The sequence below is a fragment of the Tasmannia lanceolata genome, unplaced genomic scaffold, assembly GCF_043159265.1.
Source record: "Tasmannia lanceolata isolate RefF3 unplaced genomic scaffold, GAP_Taslan_0.1 ptg000003l, whole genome shotgun sequence".
Classification (NCBI taxonomy): domain Eukaryota; kingdom Viridiplantae; phylum Streptophyta; class Magnoliopsida; order Canellales; family Winteraceae; genus Tasmannia; species Tasmannia lanceolata.
Window position 1 is genome coordinate 2,586,780 of NW_027518680.1, and position 26,335 is coordinate 2,613,114.

At 37.8% G+C, this 26,335-nt stretch overlaps 2 protein-coding genes and 1 long non-coding RNA gene across 5 annotated transcripts; all 3 read left to right on the top strand.

Moving 5' to 3' along the window:
- The first annotated feature begins 3,013 nt into the window (after nucleotides 1-3,013).
- Nucleotides 3,014-14,204, top strand: LOC143859960 (uncharacterized). 3 transcript variants are annotated; one of them, XR_013239530.1, is made up of 8 exons: nucleotides 3,014-3,836; nucleotides 12,292-12,344; nucleotides 12,460-12,547; nucleotides 12,643-12,741; nucleotides 12,835-12,956; nucleotides 13,049-13,091; nucleotides 13,178-13,260; nucleotides 14,188-14,204. XR_013239530.1 is itself a non-coding variant. In XM_077370450.1 (7 exons), exons 1-6 carry the CDS (start codon nucleotides 3,186-3,188, stop codon nucleotides 13,083-13,085), a joined length of 1,050 nt encoding a protein of 349 aa, XP_077226565.1. In that variant the 5' UTR covers nucleotides 3,014-3,185; the 3' UTR covers nucleotides 13,086-13,091; nucleotides 13,178-13,406. The 3 variants fall into 3 exon arrangements, 2 of the variants coding, with proteins under 2 accessions (XP_077226565.1, XP_077226559.1); XM_077370450.1 differs by lacking the exon at nucleotides 14,188-14,204 and having other exon boundaries at nucleotides 13,178-13,406; XM_077370444.1 differs by lacking the exon at nucleotides 14,188-14,204 and having other exon boundaries at nucleotides 3,015-3,836; nucleotides 13,049-13,406.
- Nucleotides 14,205-17,550: 3,346 nt separating this feature from the next.
- LOC143859975 (uncharacterized) lies at nucleotides 17,551-18,867 on the top strand. The gene is made up of 3 exons (XR_013239532.1): nucleotides 17,551-17,731; nucleotides 17,879-17,994; nucleotides 18,824-18,867. It is a non-coding gene; the product is annotated as an uncharacterized LOC143859975 (long non-coding RNA).
- Nucleotides 18,868-18,950: 83 nt separating this feature from the next.
- On the top strand, nucleotides 18,951-25,652 carry LOC143847567 (nucleosome assembly protein 1;3-like). The gene is made up of 12 exons (XM_077356472.1): nucleotides 18,951-19,202; nucleotides 19,316-19,359; nucleotides 19,486-19,581; nucleotides 23,056-23,148; nucleotides 23,436-23,529; nucleotides 23,743-23,804; nucleotides 23,900-24,084; nucleotides 24,174-24,351; nucleotides 24,434-24,477; nucleotides 24,781-24,991; nucleotides 25,084-25,101; nucleotides 25,240-25,652. Exons 1-12 carry the CDS (start codon nucleotides 19,133-19,135, stop codon nucleotides 25,303-25,305), a joined length of 1,161 nt encoding a protein of 386 aa, XP_077212587.1. The 5' UTR covers nucleotides 18,951-19,132; the 3' UTR covers nucleotides 25,306-25,652.
- Nucleotides 25,653-26,335: the final 683 nt, after the last annotated feature.

Sequence of the window (26,335 nt, forward strand, 5' to 3'; positions counted from 1 at the left end):
CCCATGGGATCATCCTAACCCATCCAAAAGTGGAGGGAAACAATGCTCAGATTTGTGACAAACAATGTCTGTCCATTTTTTTCATTTTCCCTCTATTTTGAATGGGTTAAGATGATCCTATGGATCTGATTTTTTGTAGACACCGTATCTAGGTAAGGGCCTTTCAAATGAATGGTTTGGATCACCCAAACAATGTGGGCCTGCACTGTTTTTAATCCTACCAAGTAGATAAGCTTATCTGCTCGACCGAGTAGGATCACTTGTCCTACCACTATTTTATAAATTGAACCACTATTTAGGAACTTTCAATCTCTATTTGAACACTCTAAACCACTAGGGTTCTCAAACACAGAAAAACCCTAACAGAACCCTAAATAGTGGTTGAAATTGGTTTTGCAAAATCCTAACAATATCTAAAAAGTGGTTCACATTTACAAAACCGTAACAAAATCCCTACATAGTAGTTGAATTTGGTTTTGCAAGAAGTAATAATAAAAGAATGGATGTGATTGAAAAGGAAGAGATGTGATTGAGGTTAACAAGAAAGAGGTTATTGTGGATTTCTTTAGTATTTTGGTTGGGTTTTAGAGGCAAGGGAGTATGTCCTCTTATGCTTCTTGTATTTTTATCAATAAAAATTGAAGTGCCGCCCCCCTTTCCTAGATAAATTCCTTGTTTAATAAAAAAAAGGGAAAAAAATTGTGGTGTTAACAACAAAGAGAAAGTTTTCTTTTTACCTTGCAATGGAATATTCATGAGCTCAATTGTGCGAGAAGGGCGGTGAAGAGAACAACACAAATTCTTAAAAAATAGTGAAAAATTATTGGTTTTTTGTTTTCCTGATTTTTAGGAGTTTTTCATGCTCCCCTCATTCTCACCCTCTTAAAATTCTCCCTCTTCGCCCAACATCTCTCTCATAAATGGCCCCACAAATATTCCATGAAATATATTTCAAGGTTGCAAAACATTACCTAAGTAAAATAACATGAGGACAAATTTAGTGGTCCAAATGCTCCCTTCCAGGATGCTGCAATGAACTTAGTCATCCATTATGAGTCATACGTTGTTAATTAAAGGCAGTCAAAAGGAACACTTCATTTGTTTGGCTTTGTCTCCATTTTGAATGAGCCATGTCTCTAACTTCTCCCCTTTTGGTTGGATCATCCTAACCATCAACTTATCGGCCGGGATGGTTAGAATTGTCTTGGAAGGGGAGATTTTTCATTTTGGGGGACATTCCTACCTATCGTGCGACAGTGGGTAAATGGTGTGGATCATTGAACAAGTATTCTTCGCCTCTACTTTATTATACACACATACTTTTCTTTGAGAAAAGTATCAAAGTATTACTTCATTTTGTTTATTCCTCCTTGATTTTATGTAAAAATTAGGCAAAATCATTTTGACCCAGAATGCCACAGACACAATAAGCCTGCATTCTCTATTGCCTGCTTGGACTGACTCTACCTGGCTTAGAGAATTCATGGGCCATGTAGCTCGATGATTGAGGCTTTGTTTCTCAACCTTTCTCAATGTTGGGGTCGCAGGTTCAATCCCAACTTGCCCACCAAAAAAAAAAGTGACAATAGTGAAGAATCCAATATTCGGTAGCATAGGGTGTGCTCTACAACCATTAATTTACAGGATTCTTCCCCCTTTTTAGTTGTGGAGAATGAGGAAAGCAAAGAGATTTAAAAAATCTCGTTTGGTTATTCGACCTGCTAAGTCCGATTTGCAATTTTCACCTTTTCCGACTAAAAATTGAGATTCTTTGGAGCGAGTCAGAGTCGCTTCTGAAGTTTCTCATCAATCCATTTCCACCCGTTTAATTGGGCGAGAATTAGAAGCCTTGCCGAACACGCTCATAGCCTAATATTCTATTAGGTTCAATCTACAACAAATTAGGGTAGGGTTCCATATGTAATTCGTTAGCGTGACTATATGCATGAATAGAAAATTTTAATAGATGATCCAATGCATGCAATTCACTTCAGTTGACAATTTTTTGTTAGGCAATTGATCAAAGAACAAGGCATGTCAAAGTTTGACCAGTTTATTTATTTAATAGAAAAGATCTGAAGACAGAAGCTTTCAAGCTGTATCATTATTGAAAAAACACCCTCTTCTGCTTTCCTTCTGAAAAATAAATTATTTGAAGTTTTAGAAATTATGTTAAGTTAGTGAATGAGAGAGGATATCCAAGACTTTGTGTTTATTTCCCATCAAAATCTATAAGCTAGAAGTTATTGATTTTTAAAGATTTCAACATAGAAAAAAGTTGTTTAATCTACCGCATTATTTTGTCATTTCAATTGACCAAAGCATGCTTTATATTAAATGATTCAAATACTTGACTTTCTTTGTGAATGACAAAAAGAGATTTTTCTAAATCGAAAAGGGAAAAGAAAAGGGACCACGACCAACCTAACTAACCTAGACTCACCTATCTTCTCCATTACATGACATGAAAATCACTCAATTCCAACATTTCTAACCATTGATTTGATCATAGAATGGCCTAAAATTTACTCTATTCGAACATTTCTAACCATTAGATTAGAGAACGACATGAAAATCACTGCTTATACTCCCTGGAGACGTGTGATCGAATCCCACCTGGGCTTAGCCGATGCGCGTGGTTTATGGGCTATTGCGTGCATCCGTAGGGAATAGTCCTACTTCCAAAGGGGGGTGGGGACACCCTACCTCACCAAAAAAAAAAAAAAAAAAAAATCCTCTTATCTTTTCTTAACCATTCATTTGCAAGCCGACAAAAGGACAATTACGATGCTTAATTTTAAGTGTAATTTTCATAACAAAGCCCACTAAATGAAGGGTCCAGATCATGACATCATGCAGATGATCATAGGATCAGTATATTATTCCTCGTATCCATGAAAAGACCAACACCAAACTTTGTCATAAAACAACAAAAGAGAAGATAAGGAAGAAAAAATCTAAGATGAACCAATTAAAAAGAATAAAAAAAAGGATAGAGCTAATGTTTTTTTTTCTTTTTGTCTCCTCCATCACACGTATTCCAAGAGTAGGAAAAGCAATATACCAGTGTGACAAAGTCAGGAAGAGAAGACTTGTCTATCTCTAACTTTTGATTTGAACCCTAAAAAGCAAAACCCTCTCTCAACTATACTATTTTGTTCTTTCCCTTATAATAACGCGTTTTCATGGCCATTTATACTTTACCTTCTTCGACCAATCTTTTCTCTTGTTTTTGGGTCTCCTCTGAAATGGAAAAACCCATCTTAGTTGTGTTCTTCTTTGTTTGTTCTCTCTCATTTTTCACTTTCTTCTTCATCTCCCTTTACAAGAAGAGGAAAAGAGAGCAAGATAAATCGACCCAGAACTCTCTTTCTCTCTTCAATTGTTCAATAAACAAAACCCAACAAAATCATCCTCTATTTGTTGAGATTCTCACCTCAAATCATTCTCCCAAATGGGATTCTATCAGCCCTAATTTCAATGTTTCTTTGCCATTGATAAGTGATGTTGGGGAGAAAGATAATAGTTCTCGTCCAGATGGGTCGGAATTGGATACAGATGCCGGAGATGCAGCCGGAGAGGATTGCGAGAGGAGCGCGGACTCGAGGGGGAAGAAGAAGAAAAAGAGGGGGAAGAAGAAGAGGCAGAATTTGGGTGGGAGGGATGATGAAGGGTGTGGGGATAATCAGGCGGAAATGGCGGCATTGGCTGCGAAACAGGGTTTTGATTGCTTGTATCCTTTTACATCTTCGTCTAGCGCAACACAGAGGAAGATCAAGCAGCATTATGATCAGATCATTAAGTCTAATGATGCCAAGGCCTTGACAGTGGCTCAGGTATTCTTTTCTTTACCAACAAGTTTTCTTTCCTATCTCTCTCTTCTTCTTCTTTCTATACTTGATATTGAGATATTCTGCATTCTTTACTGCTTTGAAGAACCCATTTAATAACTTTCAGGGAGTGGGATTAAAAATTTAAAACGTCTTCTTTTGTCATGTTCTAAGATCAGCAAATAGTGAAGCGGATAGACTTGCTAGAGTGGGAGAGCTTGGCGATATTTGTCTTCCTTCCCCTTTGAGGGGCTTTTCTTTGTATTACTATACTTTTTTCCTATTATTGTGCTTTATGTTTCTTTGTTCTGACCACCTCGGTTGGGGGTTCGTCCCTTCTTTGCCTTGATAAAGTAATTCAACAAAAAAAAAAATATTAAGGGAGTTTTTTAATCTCAAGTTGTGAGGGAAAAAAAGACTAAAATACATTGACATTTTGAAGAAGAGCAAACACCTCTGTTTCATTAGAACACTTAATCCCACATGGCGTCACCTACAACGAACTAGCTTGTACTGTGTGATCTCTAATGATCCCACCTAAAGCTTGTAGGACCTGGATTGCTTCAGACACCCATCAAAGTTTAGTTCGAGTTGTCTGCTCTACCTCAGAATTAACTTTTCTTGTTTCACTATGCTAACAACAACTACCTTCCGATACTAGTGAGGGTCTTCTCTGATTCCTTTAAACTCCTCGAAGGTGACAGCCCATGAAATAACTTGGCTTTTTTTGAGAACTCTTGTCACATTTCATAGAACTCTTGTCACATTTCTAGCTAGTTTCCAATTACATTAGGATTGTACCAAGGATCAGCTCGAAGCCCTTATCTTTTAAGCTAGTTATGGATGAACTTACGGAGGGTATCTAGGATGAGGTGCCGTGGTGTATGTTATTCGCACATGACATAGTATTAATTAACGATACCAAAGCAGGAGTTAATGCTAAGTTAGAGTTATGGAGAACTAATCGAAAGGTTTTAAATTGAGTAGGAGTTATGGAGAACTACTTTGGAATCAAAAGGTTTTAAACTGAGTAGGACTAAGACAGAGTATATGGAGTGCAACTTTAGTAATGTAAGGAGGCGGGGCGAGGATGTAGTAAATATGACTAGACAGGAGGTACCTAAGAGGGATATCTTTTGCTATCTTGGTTCAATCCTACATAAGGAAGGAGAGATTGAAGAGGATCTTAACCACAGAATAAGATCAGGTTGGTTGAAGTGGAAGCATGCTTCAGGAGTTCGGTGCGACCGTAAAATACCTACCAAGTTGAAGGGAAAATTTTATAAGACAGCTGTGAGGCCAGCCATGCTGTACGGCTCAGAATGCTGGGCCACCAAGAAACAGCATGTGCATAAGATGAGTGTAGCGGAGATGCGAATGCTTAGATGGATGTGCGGCCACATTGTAGAACAAATGTAGTGAGTAGTGCATGGATAGGGACATCTAGTCATTTGGATTCATTTTTGGAGAATGTGTAGCAGTTTGAAGTTTGAACATGGCAAGGGAAACTTACCTCTGTTGGCAAAGAGTCTCTGATCCCGGCCACTCCAACCAACACCCTGTCTGTTTAGATGTCCAAACCTGAAATGTCTGCTATGCATTGAACGCGGATATGAGTACCAAAGTTATATTTCTATGGACAAAAATGATAAAAGAAAACAAGGCATCACCAACAGCATCCAATGCGTAGATTCATAGGGTAGTTCCTTCATCTCCGCACGAGTTTGGTTGAGCAAACCCTAAGTTATTCTCCACTTAATTCTTGGATTGGATTAGAGTACATGCAATTGATCAAATGATGTTTGCACCTATTCATGTGACTTATTAGAAACCCTAATTTGTTTCCCAGTCAATTTGTGGGATTGGAATACAATGCAGAGTTGCAGGCAACTTGCTGATTTCTGTTTGCATCAATTTGTGGAGCTGGTCTGGTTTTCTTTTGATCTGAATTTCTGATTATGGTTCATATTCTTGGATATTGATGAGAGAAGATTTCGAGAGTGGTTCATGTGATGGAAGATTGCCTTATGTGACTGTAATCTGTTTTGTTTTGTGACCTATTAAAGACTTTGTAAACTGTTTTTAGGATTTGAACTCCTTCCTCAAACATTTCATGTGTTTTTTTTTTTTTTTTTGAATAATCACATTTCATGGGGGTTGCCCTAGGGTTTCTTGGGATTTCTTTTTTCTCTTCTTTAATTTCTCCAATCAAGGGTGATTTAAATCATATAATCAAAGATTAGGGTTAATCTACCCATGGAACACTTCCAGGACATATCAATGAGACAGATTTCCTCACCTGTGAGTATCATATATACGGAAAAGCAATTAGAAGGCTTTCCTTAAGGCGAAAGAGTTTAGAAGCATTGCTCCTTCACTCCAATTATGGCGCAATGAGTGTAGGGGCGAGAGATAGGTCTTGATGCTTTGAGGCTCGGAGGTGATTACTCGACTCATGGGCCATGTTGCCCATCACTTATGCATGGTAGGGACTTTTTATCCTAAGCATGAGGAGTGACTTCTTTTGTGGGCTGAAAGGAATTGCATTGGCATCTTGGTTCTTTTTTATGTACCTTTGGGCATATCTAGTATTTAAATCCTTCTGTGGGACATTTATGATATTTAAATTTTGAATGCCTTTAATGAGTCTTAGTAGGTGATTTTAAGGACAATCATTTCACCAACTATGGACTCTATTGTTGTAAGTAATAGAGTTTTCCTTCCTTAGTTTATAGAGGATTCTATAAGACTGGTTAGAGTATGGTGTGGTATTTCAGGCATTGATGTTTCCATTTATACCTTGATATGATCGTGGCATATATTAGGATTTATAAGCTAGTTATATTTATTTATTTTTCTTGTCATAATGTATTTGTGTTTTTCATACAGAATGAATGGCTAAGAATTTTCCCGTTGTCTGCATGTGATACCAGGCTGATTCCGCTACAATTGCTTGTTTGTTGTAGATTACCTTTCAATGTGGTGTGGGTTATCTGACAATAATCACATATCTCATACCACATTTTCTAGAGACTGTTACCTACAACCATTTCTAGGTTGTTGTTCGTGTACAGTGAAGTGGCTAGTCCTATAGAAAGCTCCTGTGCACTCAAACACCCATCATCCTGTTGTGAGAGAAACTAGTTTGCTTAATAGGCAGTAAGTGCACACTGGGAGAATGAGTGATGTTCTGATGATCGTGATTCACATGTTCTAATGTGGGTCATGCTGGTCTAGGGCATACATGTGGAGACTGCAGATGGAATTTTTGGCATTAGTCAAATGGAGATCTAGTGCAATTCTCTCTGTAAATTAGGTGTAATATCAGAGCTCCAACGCCTCGGATTCTGATAATTATGGAAGGGAAAAATCAATATTTGGATTGGAAAGAAGCATAAGAACAATAGATCAAGATACAATGGGCGGATTATATGGGATTGAAAAGGGCTCTTTCCTTTATTTCTTTCACTTCTATTTCACTTTATTTAGTTTTGTCCTTTTAACTTAATTTGTTCTTTCTTTTTTTTGAAATGGTTTAACTTAATTTGTTCTTACTAATAGAATGTGGATTTTCCTTCTTTTTTTTTGAAAATTGACTTGGATTTTCTTCTTCCATTTAATTGTATTTTCACTTGAATCTTGTGAGTACATTATAATGGGCTTTCCTTTGTTTGGAACTTCCTATATTGGATAAATATTTCATTAATATTCATGCGATCCCACTCACCAAACTTCTACTTCCCAGTCCACGCTGTTCCAAATCTCTCTTCTCGCATTATCATTGAGCTGTTGTGGGGCCATTGGCTCCAAACAATGTTTCTCAATTCCTCATACCTTGCCATTAATATGCACCAAAAAAGTCAATAAAGTGAATTCTGACTTCTGAGACTTCAGCAACTACTATAGATCATAGACATTGTGGAACATGCAAGTGATCGCAGATTTGACATAGTTTACATAGCCTAGTTTCCACATGACATAAAGTTCATGTACTCACATCTTCGGAAATTTTACATCCACATAACTCATAAAATTTAGGTTTTATATGCATCATAATGTCTGACGTAGAGTTATAAATTAATCGAGATACATAGAAAGCATCTTTTATACATCTTTATCCCCAGCCAGGATAAAGGAGGAGGGTTAGAGTCAGGTTGGCAGCCGGCCGTAAACTTTTCCACTCTTCTATGAAATGAATCCAACATTGTCTATTTCAAAAAAGGATGATGTTGGATATAGGTGCTTGATATATAATTCTATAAATATATGGGTCCAACAACTTGTAATTGCGCCACATGACACCTCTAAACCAGTCCAACTGATAGCCAGTTTGCTTTGTGAGGCTTTCCCAAACCAACCTTCATGTTGAGGTACTACTTTATTCATGTTCAGCCTTTATGTTGAATACCATTGATTTATAATTACGTCTTCTAACTACAACTGCACGCATAAAAAAGAACTGTTTTTGCTTGGGCATCACATGTAGAACAGTAGAAGATATGCTTGGATTGATGAGGGAATTCATAAAGGGAACTATTTGTCACGTCACATACAAAATAACTAAACGTTGTTGTAATGTTATATATTTTCAAGTAAGATATACTTGTTTCAATTGGTAGTTTACATCTGTCAAGTCCAGACTCTGTCTGGCAGAATTACTGAAACGAGACTGTCATCACTGTGGGCATCACTGCTCTACCTACCCCCCTTGTTGATGTACAATGCTTATTTGTTACAAGCCTTTAATTGCTGAATGGTATCCTATTTACACATTTTGGTTCCTGCTGTTTGCATCACATTTCATTTCTTATCCGTCATCTCTACTCCATCCATGACAAATCTTACTTGCATCATTCTATCATTAGTCCATTTTTTGAAAGCTCAACACCCATTGTCATCCGAACTTAGAATCCATCTACTAGGAGAACTTCTAGCCCGACCCTTGCCAGTCATTTTGATGGGCAGACCATACTTTCTAGACTCGGACGCTATTACAAGAAGTAATGCAGGAAGTGGAGGGAGAAGGGCTCAAAAAAAGAGAAAACGTGGGAAGTTGGAAGCACTAAGGGTTCGTTTGGAAGCCGTGAGACAAATGGGAATCGGAAAGTTTTACGTGGCCGACAGGGGAAGGCATAGATTGGAAATATTGGGAATCGGAAACATTTTTTATTCCAGCAGCTTTTTGGAAGACATGGAAAGTGGGTGAGATGAAATTAGAAAGCAATCTATATACGGGGTTGAGACAAAATCGGAAAGAAATCTCGAAATCTTCTACAATGAAATCTATTCAAGGGGTTGTTTTAAACTACGATTCTGGGATGGGATTTTGGGATTTCGACGGAATGAGCGAAGAAATCTCGAATGAAAACCCATGTTACTGGGTTTGCAACCCCAATCGAAGAAATCCATTTCATTGCCGTCAATGTTTTTGATTCAGCTGAGGAGACATGAAACCACATATTACTGGGTCAGCTGAGGCGATCTCCGGCTGCACCCACACAGAGAATGCCTGCCCTTGTCGGCCTCTTGTCAGCTTATCTGGCATCCAAAACTCAGGCTTGAATTTTCCGCCTTAAATCGAGAGGATTTAGGCAGAAAATCTTAACATCTAGGATCGCTCCTCTTTGATTCACGTATGAAGTACCACCAAACCCACCTCTTTCTCTCTCTCAAGATGCAGAACCACTTCTGCAACTATGGCCTCGACATTGTAATGGCAAAATCGATTTTCTGCCAGATGCAGACATTCTATTGAGGAAAGCGAGTGGAAATCGCCATGGCAAATGAACATGAGGCGTGTTGGAAGCATTCATTGGAAGTGCACAAGATATGTGTAGGAAGAAATAGGATTACAATAGTTATGATTGGAGGGTAAATGTAGGTTAGGTTAAAAGTAAGTTAAAGATCATGGTTGACCTTTTAGTCAATGTTAAACTTTGTTCCAAAATTACTGTTCAGAGCTGGGATAAGTAAGTTTTTGTTCAGTTATGATAACTGTTTCTGTGGGCCTTCATTTTGCTCACTTGAAAGGAATATACTAGTGTCTTGTTCATGTTGGTATTCTGTTTCGGAATGGGCACTATGATTAGTGGGGTTTTTTTTTAAAATTAAAATATAAAATATAAAATATTAGAAAACGCTGTATCAACAATTTGAATTGGCTCTGTGAAACTTCTAATATTAGAAAATGTTTCCTGTTTTCAACCCTTGCCAATTCCATAGAAGCGAGCTTCCGAACCTTGTCCTGAGCTTCATGTAACAATGGGTCAGAGATCTCTTTTCAGCTAGGAATGTTACCCCTTCCCTTATTTTTTTCTCAACCATTCAATTAGAATTTTCTTTGTATCTTTTCTTTTTGAATGGTAATAAAATCATATTAAAAGGGTGAAGGGAATTACAAGACCAAGAAGGTCTCATCCCCCAACAAAGCGAAAAAAAATCACAAAACACATTTTAATGAATAAAAGCCAAAAACAAAAATACTACAATCCTCAAGGGGGAAGGTAATTGAAAGTCATAAGTTCATCTATATAAAGACCCTTAAGGAAGTAAGCCGATCTGCATCAATATTGGACGAACGCCAAACATGTTGAATGTTGAATCTCTGTTTCATGTCCCTCAATCACATCGAGAATCTCTTCAATAACATCCATGAACCTCCAAGGGTAGCAATCATCGTGTCTCACCCATCTGACCATATTGAGAGAATCACACTCAATAATAAGATTATCTACCCAAGTCTGCTCCAAAAGATAGAATACCACAAAGAAGAGCCTGGCATTCATCCATCCCTTCATTGATCAAAGTGTTATGGGGTAACATCAACTACATTTATTAATTTTCCACAGTTCCCTTCATTAGTGTAACCCAATTTGGGAACAGCTTTCCAAAGAGTATGGTGCATCATCAATTCTTTTGATGACCAGATACCAATTGTGAAAAATTTATGTGCCCTGGTTGTCCTAGATATTGTAAAATGAAAAACCTATATTGCAAAGCTGATCAAGCCTATATTTAGTCTCTATCATATATCTCTTAGCTTCTCATACTGTGCTCTGCAAATGGTTGATTTTCTGGCTGTTTTTTTTTTGTTTTTGCTCAATTAGAATAGGGAATTAAGAGATTCCGGCTTGGGGAATGAACCTAGACAAAAGTTTGCATCGTCCATGGATTGGAAATGGGAGATGGAGGGGTGTATTGCCTGACTCAGTTATAGTCCTAGATTGAACACCATTTTAGAAATTATGTAATAGGTTTGGCCTTTAGATCAGAATAGGGGAAAAAGGATGAAAGAAAACTATCTTGTTGAATGCCCCCCTTGATTCTCTGAAAAGCCTTAGCACTATTGATCGGGATAAAGGATCAGTGATAAACCAAATTCCATTATTAAATTCCATTATTTTTATCACCCTTATGTTAAATGACCATGCTCTTCTCCTAGCCTACCTCAAAAAAGATTTCTTTTAAACTTCTTTTCTATGAATGAGCAATAGCACCATTAGCAGCTACACTCCAGCTTGAATTTATCTTCTCCAAATGAATCCTCTTTGGAATAACAAAATGAGATGGGCTAGGTAGTGCATCCCCACCCTTGTTTTATTGGCAAAGATTTCAGTAGAACTATAAGGACTGAAGGCCTTGCATTAAATGCATTACTGATCTTTGGAATGGGATGGCTTAGTATTTAGTTAAAGGGTGAATGCAATAAATCCAGGCATTAAATGCATTACTGATCTTTGGAATGAGATGGCTTAGTATTTAGTTAAAGGGTGAATGCAATAAATCCTGCCTCACAGATTGGACTGAAGGCTTTGCATTAAATGCATTACTGATCTTTGGAATGAGATGGCTTAGTATTTAGTTAAAGAGTGAATGCAATAAATCCAGTGGCTTTTGAGATTTCTATTTTGTAGAAAAAAAAAAAATTAGCTGCTGTTGCTCACATGAGATGATGGAAATGATTGTTTATTAGTCCTTAGTCCTTACTAAGTCTGGGAGATATGTTACAAGCATACCTGATGCGGGAATGGTTAACCCAAAGAAGTACCCGAAATAACGGTTTAGGAGTTCCTATCCTTGCTAACAAAGGATCCAGTTTTTATGTTTGTAGTGATCACAACTTCATTGATTTAAGTTAATTTGATCGAATTATATCTATCATGTGCTACTGACCAGTCCCACAAGGGCTTGTGACCTTAAGTAGTTTTTGTCACATGATTGAGGGCCATGTTTCTCTTATCTACGCAGTTTTCCAGTGGTTTATTTTCCCATCTGAGTTTGTTTTTAGGTGTCGTCAGATTTATTATTTGATTTTGCTGCTGCTCAAGCTTTTATAGTTCTAAAATTTGGTTGCTCAATCGTGCCATCTTTGAGGTCCTCCATGATTGCAGACCTGTCTTTTAGCCATTTATCCGTTTTATATTTTTTCGACATAAAAAGGCCGAAATTGTCTTTGGTGCAGGTTGGTCAATTTGCAAATTGCCTTATTGAGGCAAAACATGAATTACAACACAAGTATGTCCTCTGCCTTTTCCAAAAGCTCCCCTCCTCTCATTTGGTCTTCTTCCATACTAATTTTTCTACAAGTTCCAATGTAATAGACCTCATCGTGCTTTCCAATTCCCTACAGATCTGAGATCATCCAGCGTAAGTTTACGATAACAAAGGCGCTACTAGTCAAGGCAGACCGGTCATCATTTGACCGCCTTTGTCAACAGGTTCGTGATAATTAGCATGGGGAAGCTAATGGGGTTTCTTTTATACCTTTCTTGAGCACCTCTTAAAGATTGGTTTGGCGTATTAATATGTGCAGATACACAAGCTAGAGGTAGAACAGAAAAGATTAGAAGAGGATGCACTCGTTTACAATCGACTGCAAGAGCAGCTAAAACTCTCACCGGCTTTTAATAAGGTAAGATATTCTTTGACTTGGTATTTCCGACAATGAAATATCTTAATTAGTATTCTACTGAATTCTGACTCATTCTCCCACTTCCTATCTAAGATGCTTGAAATCAGCATGGAATTGGAAGCCAATTCTGGCCAGTTGGTAGAAGACCCAGATGCCGAATTTTCTGACATCTCATTTGAGGAGTTACTAGCACAAGAAAAAAAAGATTCATTTTGGTAGGGTGGCTAATCTTAAATACTGGGTTGTAGTTTTTTATTTTTTCCTATGCATCAAAGTAAAGTGACATGTTTTGTGTATCTCTATGTAGGCATAGGAATGGCAAGCTGCGATCGTGCACGACCTAAGGGACAGTATGTCACTCTGCTGACTTATCCTGCAATTTTCCCTCAATGCAGATTGTACATGCTTCAGCCTGAGGTTTTCTGCATGTGGGCAGGAGTTTTTTTTCGGGGAGGTGGTTGCGTTTGCTCCTTTGGCTTACTTTTTCTCTCTCTCTTTCGTCTGGAAGCTAATCCATAGGTAATCATCATTATTTTCATGTTGTAGATTGATCGTAGGATGGCATCGCCAAGCTATGTATACATATATAAATTTTACTTTCTCATCTCAGCGTGAATATTTTCATGTATACCATGCATAATAATTACACAGTTCATATTTGGCAATGAATGATTGGTTGAGTTTGGAGAAAATTTGGAGAAAATGCATGTGTTTCTATTTATTCAGGGATGTTTTTATCAATAAAAATATGGTCTTTTTTCTTCAAATAAGATATAACGAAATGCATGCAAGGATGGTTAAGTGCTTATATTTGTTTGATGGGGATTTGCTAAGGTCCATTGCAAAAGGAATTTCACGGCTGGTCTGTTGCATTCCAGACCAGCCACCTCGTGAATGGAGACAACAGCTTTTGTCTCCATTCATGAGGTGGCTGGTCTGACATGCGACAGACCAGCCGAGAAATGCCTTTTGCGATTTACCCTAGCAATTCCCTTGTTTGATTAGGATATGAGTTCAGTTTTCACTGCAATGTGTTTCAATACTTGGATCCAACATAAGGCCTGCTGTCAGATGGGCCTTCCAGTTCAACCAAAGTTGGGTCCCACCATAATAATAATGGTCATGCATGCATCCCTATATTAATTTAGGGATTTGCTAGCGTCTATCACAGATGATCTGTTTAATGTCAGATGAGCCACCTCATGAATGAAGACGGAAGCTGCTGTAAAGTGAGCCTGTGCTCATGAATGAAGACGGAAGCTGCTGTAAAGTGAGCCTGTGTGGCTGGTCTGACATGCAACAGACCATCTGCGATGGACGCTACGTGATGGACACTAGCAAATCACATTAATTTATGCCTTTCTTTCTTGCGGACTGATACTCGCACTGCCATGTTTTGATAATGGCACTAATTCTGTTTTTGCACTTTTTAAATGGGCTTTGCAGGGTTGTTTCAATACTCAAGGTGCTATCAATATCAAATCAGAAAAAGTGTAAAACAAAGTGAGTAGTGCCATCATCAAAACATGGCAGTGCGAGTATCAGTTCCTTTCTTTTATCAAGGGAGAACTCTGATATAAATTATTCGATAAAAAGAGATCAATGACAATGTTAAGATAGGATGTTAATCTCTCTTCTTTAAGCTATCTATAAATAATAATCATTCAATTAAACTTTTCTTAAAGTATATTTTGCCCAGTCGAAGGGAAATGATATGTTATTCGCCCTTTTATCTTACCCGGGCCACCTGCTTGTAGTGTAAAGGGGTAGTGATAAATACAGTAGAGAGGGCTGGCCCAGGTAAGAAAAGGGGGCTAATATATCACTGATTCAATTCCCTCAGTTGAAATTGTATATTACTCACCTTATATGAAGGCCCGTTGGGCCTGAGATGGGCCAGAGTTTGATCCAATTATTTGGCAGCCCACAAAGCTATCTAACCACATTTTCTTTTAATTATTATATTAAAATACTTTTTTTCTACTAAAACAATAATTAAAATGTGAGCCAATATGGAAGCTGATGTGTGTTTTGTTCATCTCTATGAGGGATTAAGCCTTTTGAGTCATTTAATATTCGAAAAATGGAAAAGATGATGCTTTGATTAGCTGTAAAGTAGGGCGGATTATCAAAAGTGGTGAAGTTCATGTTCAATAAATCTTGCTCCTTTCAAGGGTTTGAATTTGAAAGCAGAGAATGGTTTTCTGCTGAGATAACAAAAACAGTTGAGAAGCTTTATGTACTTGAGCATTGAGAAGAGGAAAGAGAAGGTGTTGCCATCCATTGAAGCAAGAGAACAGCCTAAGATCTCATAAAGGATGTGTTTTCTAAGTTTTTAAACTTATAATTTTTAAGTTCTTATTACAAGATGGAGTGTTGTTACCATCAGTTGCATGCATGAAAAAGCATCAGTTGGTTTCTTATGATTGGTGCATGTGATGGGACTATGTGAGCCATACTGCATTGGGTCTAATAACCCATTAATGGGAAAATCCCATTGCTCGCACCGCGCATCACAAATTTGAGAGTGATGCTAGCATTCAGCTTGTAAATTTGTTAAATTATCGGTGTGATATCCTAATGTGGTTTTGGCGAAAAATATACTAGTTATCTGGCATGTGTAAAGGTTGAAAATATGGGATAAAAGCTAAGTGTCTTGAATAAATAATATTCATTGTAATGAAATGTATTCTGAAATCAATCGTGATGATGCTAGTAGAGAGCAGCCACACAGAGGAATTAAATGAATAAGACAAAATTTATTGAAAAGGCACCCTATGTGGCTGCTCTCTCATGCAACAGCCAACCCACGAAATGCCTTTTGTGATGGTCCATGGCAAATCCCATTTTATATATACACAAGAAAATATCATGTATTGTGTTTGAGGAATGCTAAACTCAGGGGAGCCCTTGCAAAAATGGGCAGAATGGGCGCTGCGATTGGCTGCAACTTAAAGAGTATTAAATGCACTTTGGTGACTTGCAGCCAATGGGAGCACCCTTTCAGCCCTTTTTTGTAAGGGCGCTCTTGAGTTTAGCACACCTCATTATGCTCCAACATCTTTAGCACAAAAGATATGTGCTTTTAAGATTAAGTTCTTAACATTACGAGTTCACCACCCAAATGATCATCATTAATATATAATCTGAATGATCTTGGGCCACAAATGATGTATCAAGACCATTGATTTGGTAGATCCTCGTGAAGTAACCTACATGAACCCGGTCCTACACCACATGCACACTCGGCCTTGTATATGATCAACACCTACAAAAATCAACGGTTTAGGTTTTTTAATTTTTTGGGAGACATAAAGAAGTATCATTTGGTCAGGGCTCTAGTATCGTCCGATCATGATGAGACCACTATTTCAATCAAGTTGATTGTATACATGTGACTTTCATGGCCTAAAGACACTTTTGTTTGTTTCAAAGATTCATGGCTTTAAACATTGGGATAGTTAAGGGCTAAAGTCTCCTTGGCAAAAGCTCTTTCTACTGGGGTAAAGATGAAAAATGTAGTGGGGACCGGTAAACTGACATATTCCACAATTCCACTCTTTTCTCCGATTTTGTAATCTCCAGCAATATTTGGCTTTAATTGGATGTGGGGCATAGGCTCAGAGAGAAGCGGAATAAGAAGTCAAAAGAGAGGAAATGGGCATTGGATTTGTCTAGAGTTACCTCTCGGAGAATAGTGTAATAGATTACATTAGTGTTTGATTGCACGACATAGGCTCAGAGAGTAGGGGTGTCATTACTAATATAGAGATTAAAGAGAGAGAGGGAAGAGAAAGAAAGAGAGAAAAGAACCATTTCCAAGATTTTCAACCAAAATTCTCCTCATAGAATTTGGTTTGATAGTGAGGAGGAGAAGAGATAAATGCCACATGGCTTGACAAATAATATATGTCAGAAACATGTTGAGGTCTCTTGGAAGTTCAATACAATATTGGCAATCAAACAAGGAATGTTTGTGCAACCCAACACTGCCACTGAAGATTGGAGAATAAGAAACCTTAAATATGTGCTCTACGTTTTTTTTTTTTTTTTTTTTTTCTTTTGGGATTTTCTAGGCAATGTTGCGGCAAGCCATTTCACAGCCAGCTTTTGTTGGGTATATGATATAACCTTGTATGTTCTAATATAAGCTCAATAAGATAATTGACTGGTGTAGTGAGCATACTTGGGCTAGAGTCCATTAACCAGTCATTAACCCTCGTGTATCTCTATATGTAGGAGCTGGAGGCAACAAACTTGGTATTCCAAACTAGATACCTTAGGTGTAATGCTTCAAGCACTCTTTGCTTGACCTAAATACCTCTAACAACTTTTGCATGTGAGAACAACCACACATGGGTTGACTTTTTGGCAGATTTTGTCTTATTCATTCAATTCATCCAAGGTGGTTGTTCTCACATGCAAAAGCCAGCCGTGAAATCTTTCTGCAAAAATTGCCTAGCAAATCCCTAACCACATTCCAATATAATATATTAAAATATATATATTCCTTTTGTGTAGTTGTTTGTAATATAAGGTATTTAACAGCTATAAAGGAATTTATATTTATAAGATCCTTAGTAGCTAAAGATAAATTTACATCTATAATGTGTTTAATAGCTATAGATACTTTTGTCAAAAAGTTTAAGAGAGCTGCTAGCAAAATGGGATTTCGAATCCCCACGAAATGCAAAAATCATTTTGGAAATGACCAAACCGCCGGCCAATTCCACTTTTGTCTTTATTTTCCAAACGAAATCCCATTTTGGAAGTGTTGGGGGTAAAATCCAAATAAGAGATGGAAACGTAGCATGCACGGATCCAACAGCTCTTGTGGAAGCCCTAGAAACCTTAAAATTACAGCCTTAAAACTCAACCGCCACAGATAATCTTAAAAACCAAAATTTCAGAAAAGCCATCCAATAAGTAGAGAGTCCAATCTCAGAGAGGCAAACTTCTCCTAATTGGCTTAAGGGAGTAAGGCTCAAAGGTATGGATTCTCAATTTCATTATCTTGCTTTCATTGAGCCCGTAGAGAGGTCAATTCATTTCTGTTGCCTTTTTTACTTTGGCATTGAAAAGCCTCCCCAAAGACCAAACTCCAGCGGGCTTCCTGATGTGTCTTCCTTACTTGCAGGGTGCAAATCTTCGCCCTAAGAGCCATCTCTGCGTTGCTCGTCCTTCGAGAGTTCTGATCCAAATTTTAGGGGCAAAGAAGTGTTTTCCATAGTTTAATATCTAATGTTTGTTAGTGTAAGTAAAAATAATTTTTAAAAAGTTAAAACTTTGGAAAATGATATTCCCACCCTCTTGGTTCAATAATGAAACAACACCATTTCTTTGCATTTTTTCTAAGGCTCCTGATGCTGGCACCACTATGTTTTAACAATTGCACAACCTCATCTTGTCTTTTCCTTTTTTAATTGGCTCCTGAGATATTTTTGGAAATTGTAATGACTTGTTTTTTCCCGTAGGTGAGTTGGGATTGAACCTCCAACCTCTAGGCTGAAAATCAAAGTCTTGACCAATGAGCTAGAGGCTCAATCCCAATTGTATTAACTTTTGACAATTGTTTAAATAATAAAAAAGAAGATGATTTAGTGCAATTACGGAAACACGGTATTGCCAATATCAATTTCCTTTCTCAACTTAGCTTCTAAAGATTTAATTTTTTCCAAAATGATATGAATTAGAATATAACCAATGTAAAAAGTATAACAAGTAGAATGCCATTAATAAAGAATTAGTGGCAAGGGATTTGCTAGCGTCCATCGCATAAGGCATTTCGAGGATGGTCTGTTGCATCTGACAGCAGCCACCTCGTGAATGAAGACAAAATCTGCTGAAAAGTGTGCCTCTGTGGCTGCTGTCAAATGAAACAGACCATCCACGAAATGTCTTCGGTGATGGACGCTAGCAAATCCCGGGTGGGAATATCATTTCCCAAATTTTTTTTTTTTTTTTGGCTAAATCACAATTCTTGATGGAAAATGATATTTTTACGCCCCCCCCCTCCGCACGCCTCTCTTTTGGCCCTCTCCAACCTTTTCACCTCCTTATCATGACCTTTTGTTTTTTTCAGGAAAAGACAAGTAAATGGGGTACGGTAATACTGCGAAAACGAGGTGCAAATATTAATTCCCTTTCATGATTATTACTAATCAAAATGTAATTTGCATATGTTAGGGTTTTGTAAGTAAAACTGTAACCAATCACAAATAGAGAAGAAGCATATATATTGTTCTCTCTCACACCTCTCTTTTTCTCTTCCTTGGCGTTAGGGTTTTGGTATCTGGGTCTGGGAGTCTTATCTTCTCTCCTCTTATTGGCTCTATTTGAACGTCAACAAAGAAGAAAAGAAAAGAAACAGAGAAGAAGGACAAACCCTGATATGAGCAACAACAAGCAAATCGACTTCAACATGGCCGATCTTGGCTCTGCTCTTCCGGCCGCCACTGCTGGTACACATCTAACAAAAACCCACATCTCATTTTCCTCTATTTTTTCTCTTCTCTCTCTCTCTCTTGATTTTTAGAAACCCTAAAACTGCCTGGTTTTACTCATTTTTTTGTAGCTCTTAGTGCGGAGGATAGAGCTGGTCTCGTCAATGCGCTCAAGGTGCGGTTTTTTCGGCCCTCTTGTCTAGATTCTCGTTGCTTTTGTTGTTGTTGATAATTTCCAAGGTTTTACTTTTCTAGGGTTTTGAGGGCTGATTTTTTTTTTTTTTTTTTGGGGGGTCTGCAGAATAAGCTTCAGAGTCTGGCAGGACAGCACTCTGATGTCCTGGAGAATCTTTCTCCCAAAGTCCGGAAGCGCGTCGATGTTCTCCGAGAGATTCAGGTCTGTTCTTTATGGGTTTTGCAGATTTTTCTTACTCATTCCTTTTCAGGGTATTTTTGTGGGGTTTTATGTTGTTATTTCTCTTTTTTTTTTTGGGTTTTAAGTGATGGGTTTCATGGTTTCTTATGCTACTGTTTAGATTATATTGCACGATTTATGCAGGTTTCAATCCCATTTTCAGTATGGGTGTACTGTTTGTTCTATTGCTTTTGCAGTTGCAGCATTAAGTGTCTTTTGTCGTGGCAGGAATCTCTTCAGTTGTGTGATGTGAAATGGAAAATCTTGTTGTCTTTGATTAGATTGTGAACTGATTGCTATGTAAAGAGAATTGTTTGTTTAGGCGTAAGGTAGTTAATTTGGTGATATGGATTGCACTTTGAATTGGATAGTTTAGTATGGTGCAATATCTTCGGTTGTTTTCTATTCATGATCCTTGTGGGAGGTGATTAGGATGGATGCATGGTCATTATATATTCTATGCCACCGTTCATTTGTAAAGTCATCGATGTTGGCCAACATTTGTTCCAACTAGAGGAGCTTAACCATTTGGGTGGCGGCTTGAGATGTATTGAAAATATAAAATTGGGAAGTAGCCCATTGTCATCAGATGAAAATCCATTGGTCAGATGGTTTAGGGTTGTCTGATTGTTGCGATCCTTTTCCTATTGCCACTGGCCAATTTCCTAGTGGGGTGAAAAGTTTGGACTTTAGCAATCAGTGCATACATGGCTATGTGCATGAGAGGCAGGGTCAAGACCTATTGTGTAGCAGTTGCGAGACAGCTACATTGAAACCCATAGTTGTTTGTACTATTCACTTGTTGCTAATCAATGTATGTTTAATGCCTTTTGACACGGAGAAACTTGATTCATCCCATGATGTGGTAGCGTTAGTCTTGTGATCAATAGGTTGCTTGCAGGGTTTGCGTTGATGTGTAGGTACATGGTGATATTACGGGTAATGGTTTGTTGTAGAGATCTTCGATTTTTTGCTCACGTTGCATGTTTTGAAGTTGAAAAAATGGCCTCAAACCATGTAATTTAGGAAATTGGACGATTCGTAAATTGCTGAGTTTTTCAGTTGGATGATACAAACAATTGTGTATTGCCTGATGGATAGTCAGATACGCTCTGTCTTGGGCAATGCAGTCCAGTTTGTATTAAGTGATTGTTTGGTACTTGCTGGAAATTTGATACTTACCTTTCTCTCCAAACTGTGCTAGTGTTTCTAGGGAACACTTGGAAACATGTTCATTCATACTAAATGTCAAGAAAGTTGTGATTCTGGAGAACTCCAAAGTCCAAACTCAGCCAAGACAACTCGTATTTGACTTGAGGCCACAACTCGGTGCCGTCTTGGCCCACTTTTGAATTTATCATGACAAACAAAAGTAAACTTGGGTGTCCCTGTTGGGAGTTGTTAGCACCACTTTCGTTAGTTGTCTTCTTATTGCCTGCTTTTGTTCAATCCTTTCTCCTTTTGTTGCTCATTCTTTTATTTTTCGATCCTTTATCTAGATCTATCTAATCTCTGCCACATGCATCTTAATTACATCTGAAGACATGTATTGCAGCTTAGTGGAATTTTTTTAGAATATCAAAACATTAAATAAAGAAGTGAAAGTGTAAAACAGCAACTAGGTCCGAGATGGCCCTAAGCTAGCAAAAACAATAGGATCATTACGTCAATGGGTAAAAATCCATTTGATCCCCAATTTCCTTTATCTTAAAAAGTTATTCTATTTCTCTAATTCCAATGCTCCCACAAGACATAAAAGGAGCAATCATCCATAAAATTTTCCCTCGTTCTTCTAAAACCGGCTTTACACAATGAATAAGTTGGGTGTGGACCTCTATAATACTCCCCATGCATCATGCCACTTGAGCTTTGAACCATTTTGGCAGGCATAAGGAAAATACTTTCAAAACGAGGTTTTGTTTGGAACCCCAGTTCAAAAAAAAAAAAAAAAATGAGGTTTCCTTTGGCAATCAAAATGAAAGATTGAAATGAAAAAAATTCCTTTCTAAAGGGTTAAATTTTCGACCTAATACCATTCTCACAACACCCTGATTGACGGCCAGACGAGACATATGCTGACTTGAGTCTACCCGCCTAGCCAACATATTATATTTTAGGTTAGTTTTTCGGCCTCTTGTGGATCACTTTTTGCCAATCAAACTCTCACCTGACACTATTGCCCGGGGTGGGGGGAGCTAACGGTCGTCTGGAAATTTATCCCTGAGATAGGGATATTTTAGTTGTTTTTTTTTTTTTTTTTTGAAATCTGATTCAGCCCGACACTTCTGACACCGTTCTTTTCTCTGCACACTTGTTGTGCACCGAACGACATGATCTTCTGGCAAAGTGGATTCCCTCACATGCATAACCATTCCTTGGTGTCATGCTTTGGTAAGGCTTTCCTTACGAGGAGATCCACTTTGGACCATTGGCATGGTGTCATAGATTATTTCCGTAAAGTGATAAAAATGAATGTTCTCGGTGACTACCTAGTATCTTTCCCAATGAATAGAAAAACATTTCCTAAGTGATAAAAATGAATGTTCTCTGTGGCAACCTACTGTTCTTTTGTTGTTCTCTTAAGCAACTGGATATCATAGAAACATGTGCTTCATTTGCCCGTTTATATTTGTATTCAGTTACTCATTTCAATAGTTAGTTTGTTTTCTTTCATCTTTGATGCTGATTGATTTTAATTTTCACCTGGTATATTTATCCTCACTGCTAATTGTTCTTTCTTTGGCGCCTTTCATACGTCTGTTTCGAACTGTAGTTTCATAATGATTGCATGGAGCATATTACCGTCTCGTATGTTTTGACATGAATCTGCATAGTTACGAGTTATGATTGACATGCTTTAGTTTAATCTAATCTAACAACAAAAGCAACATTATCCGTTTGCTCTTTTTCATGAAATTACACGAACGGATAATTTCTATGTTATTTTTTTTAGCAAGCAATTCTTCTGGTTCAATTGTCTCTTTTCACTTTTGTTTTAGCGTGTTTTCATAATCTGCTATTATTATTATTATTATTATTGTTAAAAGTGTTCCTGCGCTGCAGCGCAGGGACGCTATCTGCGCTTAAGTGGTTTATACCACCTCCCATTGGTTCATTTAGCGGGTCCACCTTTGCGGGCCCAGAAAAAGCGACCAATGGGAGGCGTTATAAACCACTACAGCGCAGGGAACTCCCTGCGCTGGAGCGCAGAAACATTTTCCTCTTATTATTATTATTATTATTGCTTTCTGAATAGTTAAGATTACATTTATACTCGGAGTTCCCATGTTACACACTTTTCTTTTTCTTATCTTCTTTTTTCTTTCCTTTTTTTTTTCAAGCTCACGTGTTTTGAGATAGAGGAACATTAGGGAAGAGAACAAAATGATTTTGTTGACTTTATGTTGAAGTCTCAAGTTTGAACTTTGAACCTTATGATGTTTTCCCAATTTGCAGAGTGGTCATGATGAGTTGGAGGCAAAATTCTTTGAAGAAAGAGCAGCACTTGAAGCTAAGTACCAGAAGCTGTATGCCCCACTATATACAAAGGTATTCCTTTTCTTGTCTCTTCAATCTATTTCCTGATATTTTACCATATCTGCAGTTTTTTATACTTATTCTGTTTCATAGCTTATCATGATGTTGTTTAGACAATGATCCAAATAATTTGTGTTTAGCAAATTCACTGTGGTACGAATTGGAGTTGTTGGGCTAATGATATGACATGCCAATGTTCTTGTTACAGACTGCATTTATTTGCTCCTTATATGGGCATATTGTGCATCATTTTTGTTTTCCTATGGTTCGTACTTAGTAACATCTCGCCAACTTTACAGAGATATGAAATTGTGAATGGTGTCGTTGAAGCTGAAGGGGTTACAAACGAAGATGAGGCAACAGAAACTCCTGGAGAGGATAATGTCACAGAAGGTACTTTAAAAACCTCGTGACTCAAATGTAAATACCCTTGTTTTAGTTGCTTGTCATTTGTATTTTTTTTACACATATTTAGAGAACGGGATGCCAGATTTCTGGCTCACTGCAATGAAAACTAACCATTGTTTTAGATGCTTATCATGTTTACTCACAAAAACTAATCCTTGTTTTAGATGCTTATCATGTGTATTTTTTTCACATGTTTAGAGAAAGGGGTGCCAGATTTCTGGCTCACTGCAATGAAAACTAATGAAGTCCTGGCTGAGGAGGTGACTGACTGTTTATCAATGCAATTTGCCAAGTCATGTTTGTTTTTGCATTGCTTTATTGCTGGAATTATGATTTCAATTCTTCTGGTGTTCAGATTGAAGAGCGTGACGAAGGGTCCCTCAAGTATCTCAAGGATATCAAGTGGTGCAGGATTGATAATCCTAAGGGCTTCAAGCTTGAGTTTTTCTTTGATCCTAATCCTTACTTCAAGAACTCTGTTCTTACAAAAACCTATCACATGATTGACGACGACGAACCTATTCTAGAGAAAGCAATAGGGTAACTTAACTTCTTCCGCAAAACTTGCAAATTTCAACTGTTCGAATCTTATTTTGCATGACTCACAGGATTTGGTTGGGTGTTTGTAGGACGGAAATTGAATGGCTTCCAGGAAAGAGCTTGACGCAGAAGATTCTGAAAAAGAAGCCTAAGAAGGGATCAAAGAATGCTAAGCCCATCACTAAAACTGAAAATTGTGACAGTTTCTTTAATTTCTTTAGTCCGCCTGAAGTCCCCGAGGATGAAGATGACATTGATGAAGAAACTGTAAGTTTATCCCCCCCTCCCTGACAATGAACTGTATGAAATTCTGAATAGCTGAATTTTTGTTTGTCATTTCTCTTGACAGGCTGAACAGCTTCAGAATGAAATGGAGCAAGATTATGACATCGGGTGTGTTTCTTTGCCGTTCATCACTCAATTTTTTTATGGACGAAATCCTCTCAATGGAGTAGAATCACAGAATCCCCCTGATTTTTGTTTAGTGGATAAAAGAATGCCCTTTTTAACATTTCCAAATGTTGAGTTAATACTTAATTGTTTTGGAAGAACCAAAGCCCGCATGATGTTTGTGAACTCTTTAAACTTGATGGGTTTGAAAAAATTTGATCCGCATTATAGCCTTTTAAAAAACTGTCACCAAACTTGCTTGTACACTGTACAGTGGAAGATGACAAGTTGTGGTGCCTTTTGCAGGTCGACTATTCGGGACAAAATTATCCCCCATGCTGTCTCATGGTTTACAGGTGAGGCCGTGCAGGGAGAGGATTATGAGGACATTGATGGAGAGGATGATGAAGATGATGAAGATGGGGAGGAAGATGAAGATGATGAAGAGGAGGATGAGGAAGAGGACGAAGAGGACGATGATGAAGAGGAAGAAGATGCAGGCAAGAGCAGAAAGAAGGTAATGCATGGTTAAGTTTGGGCTGCAGTGAGGTTTATTATTTACTTCTAGATACTGATCATTTGTCTCACTTGTGTCAACTATTTCAACAGGGAGCAGCTGGACCAAAGGTACGATTTTTTTTTTTTTTGAACAACTTAATTTCTCCTTAGTACTTGTGTCAAAAATTGCTTGTTTGGTGTTTTAAAAAATTGCTTGAGTTACTGGTTCTCTGTATATGATGAGTGTCTGTTTGTCTGAATCTGCAGAAGAGTGGAGGAGCCCATCTCGGAGAAGGTCAAGGTGAACGGCCGCCTGAGTGTAAGCAGCAGTAATGGTGTTCATTTCAATACAATATATGATGTATCCGAGGGTTACTACTGAAGGGTTTGTTGGGTTGTCTCTCTTTTTTCCTGGTGTCAAAACCCATTTGGAAGAGAAGGGTAGTAGTAATTGAAAGGAAAGGGGGGACTAGAGTTTTGGTGTTTCTTTTCTCCTTTATTATTATTATTATTATTATCACCAACATTACCATTTCATTCTGGTTTTGGTTAGCGGGGAGGGTATTGTTAGGCAGTAAAATGTTATAATTTGTTGGTCTTGAAGGAAGTGAGCATCCTTCAAAGTTTAAATATTATAGTTTCTATGCTTTGTTTGCTATTAAATTATTTTGCATATTGCATCTTTGTTGTAGTTCTTTCGTGGGTGTTTGCATTTCTAATCTTCAGTTGTCACACCTTTTTTGTAATAGTAGAATAGATTCAGGGAAAGGATATTTGCACTCCCTTCTCTGATAATGGCGCCACTTTCTGATTGTCTGTTAATAGTGTCCTGGAAATTGTAGAAGCCTTCAATATCCCGCTTTTATACGAAAGAGTGTCATTATCAAGAGGGAGTGTGGATATCATTTCCCTATAACAAGAAGTCAAATGGTGTTAATAATAAGGACCAGTGGCTGGCTAAATTCAAAATTTGCAATCTGATAATTATGTGGAAAATGATATCCGCACGCCCCTTGTTAGTGACTTGCTTTATTAGACACTTGTAGTGATGGACTGTTAAATAACTATTATAAAAAAATTGTGACAACCCATAACGTCTAAATAGTGTGCCAATATCAAAACCGGGGGGCGGGGGGCTACCCGGTGCAAATTTACAATTAGAATTAGTTGGTGCTAAAGTAGTCGACAAACCAAAATCTACCCCCTCGCTTGTATATAGAGCCCCTCTATTTTCAAACGGAGAAAATTATGTTAGAAATGCCTGCCAAAATCCTTGGTAAGTAGCAATGACTGCACCAAAAACAAAACTGACTAGAGGCTGTTTGATACGTTGAATCCTCACAACGAATTGCATCCAATGAAA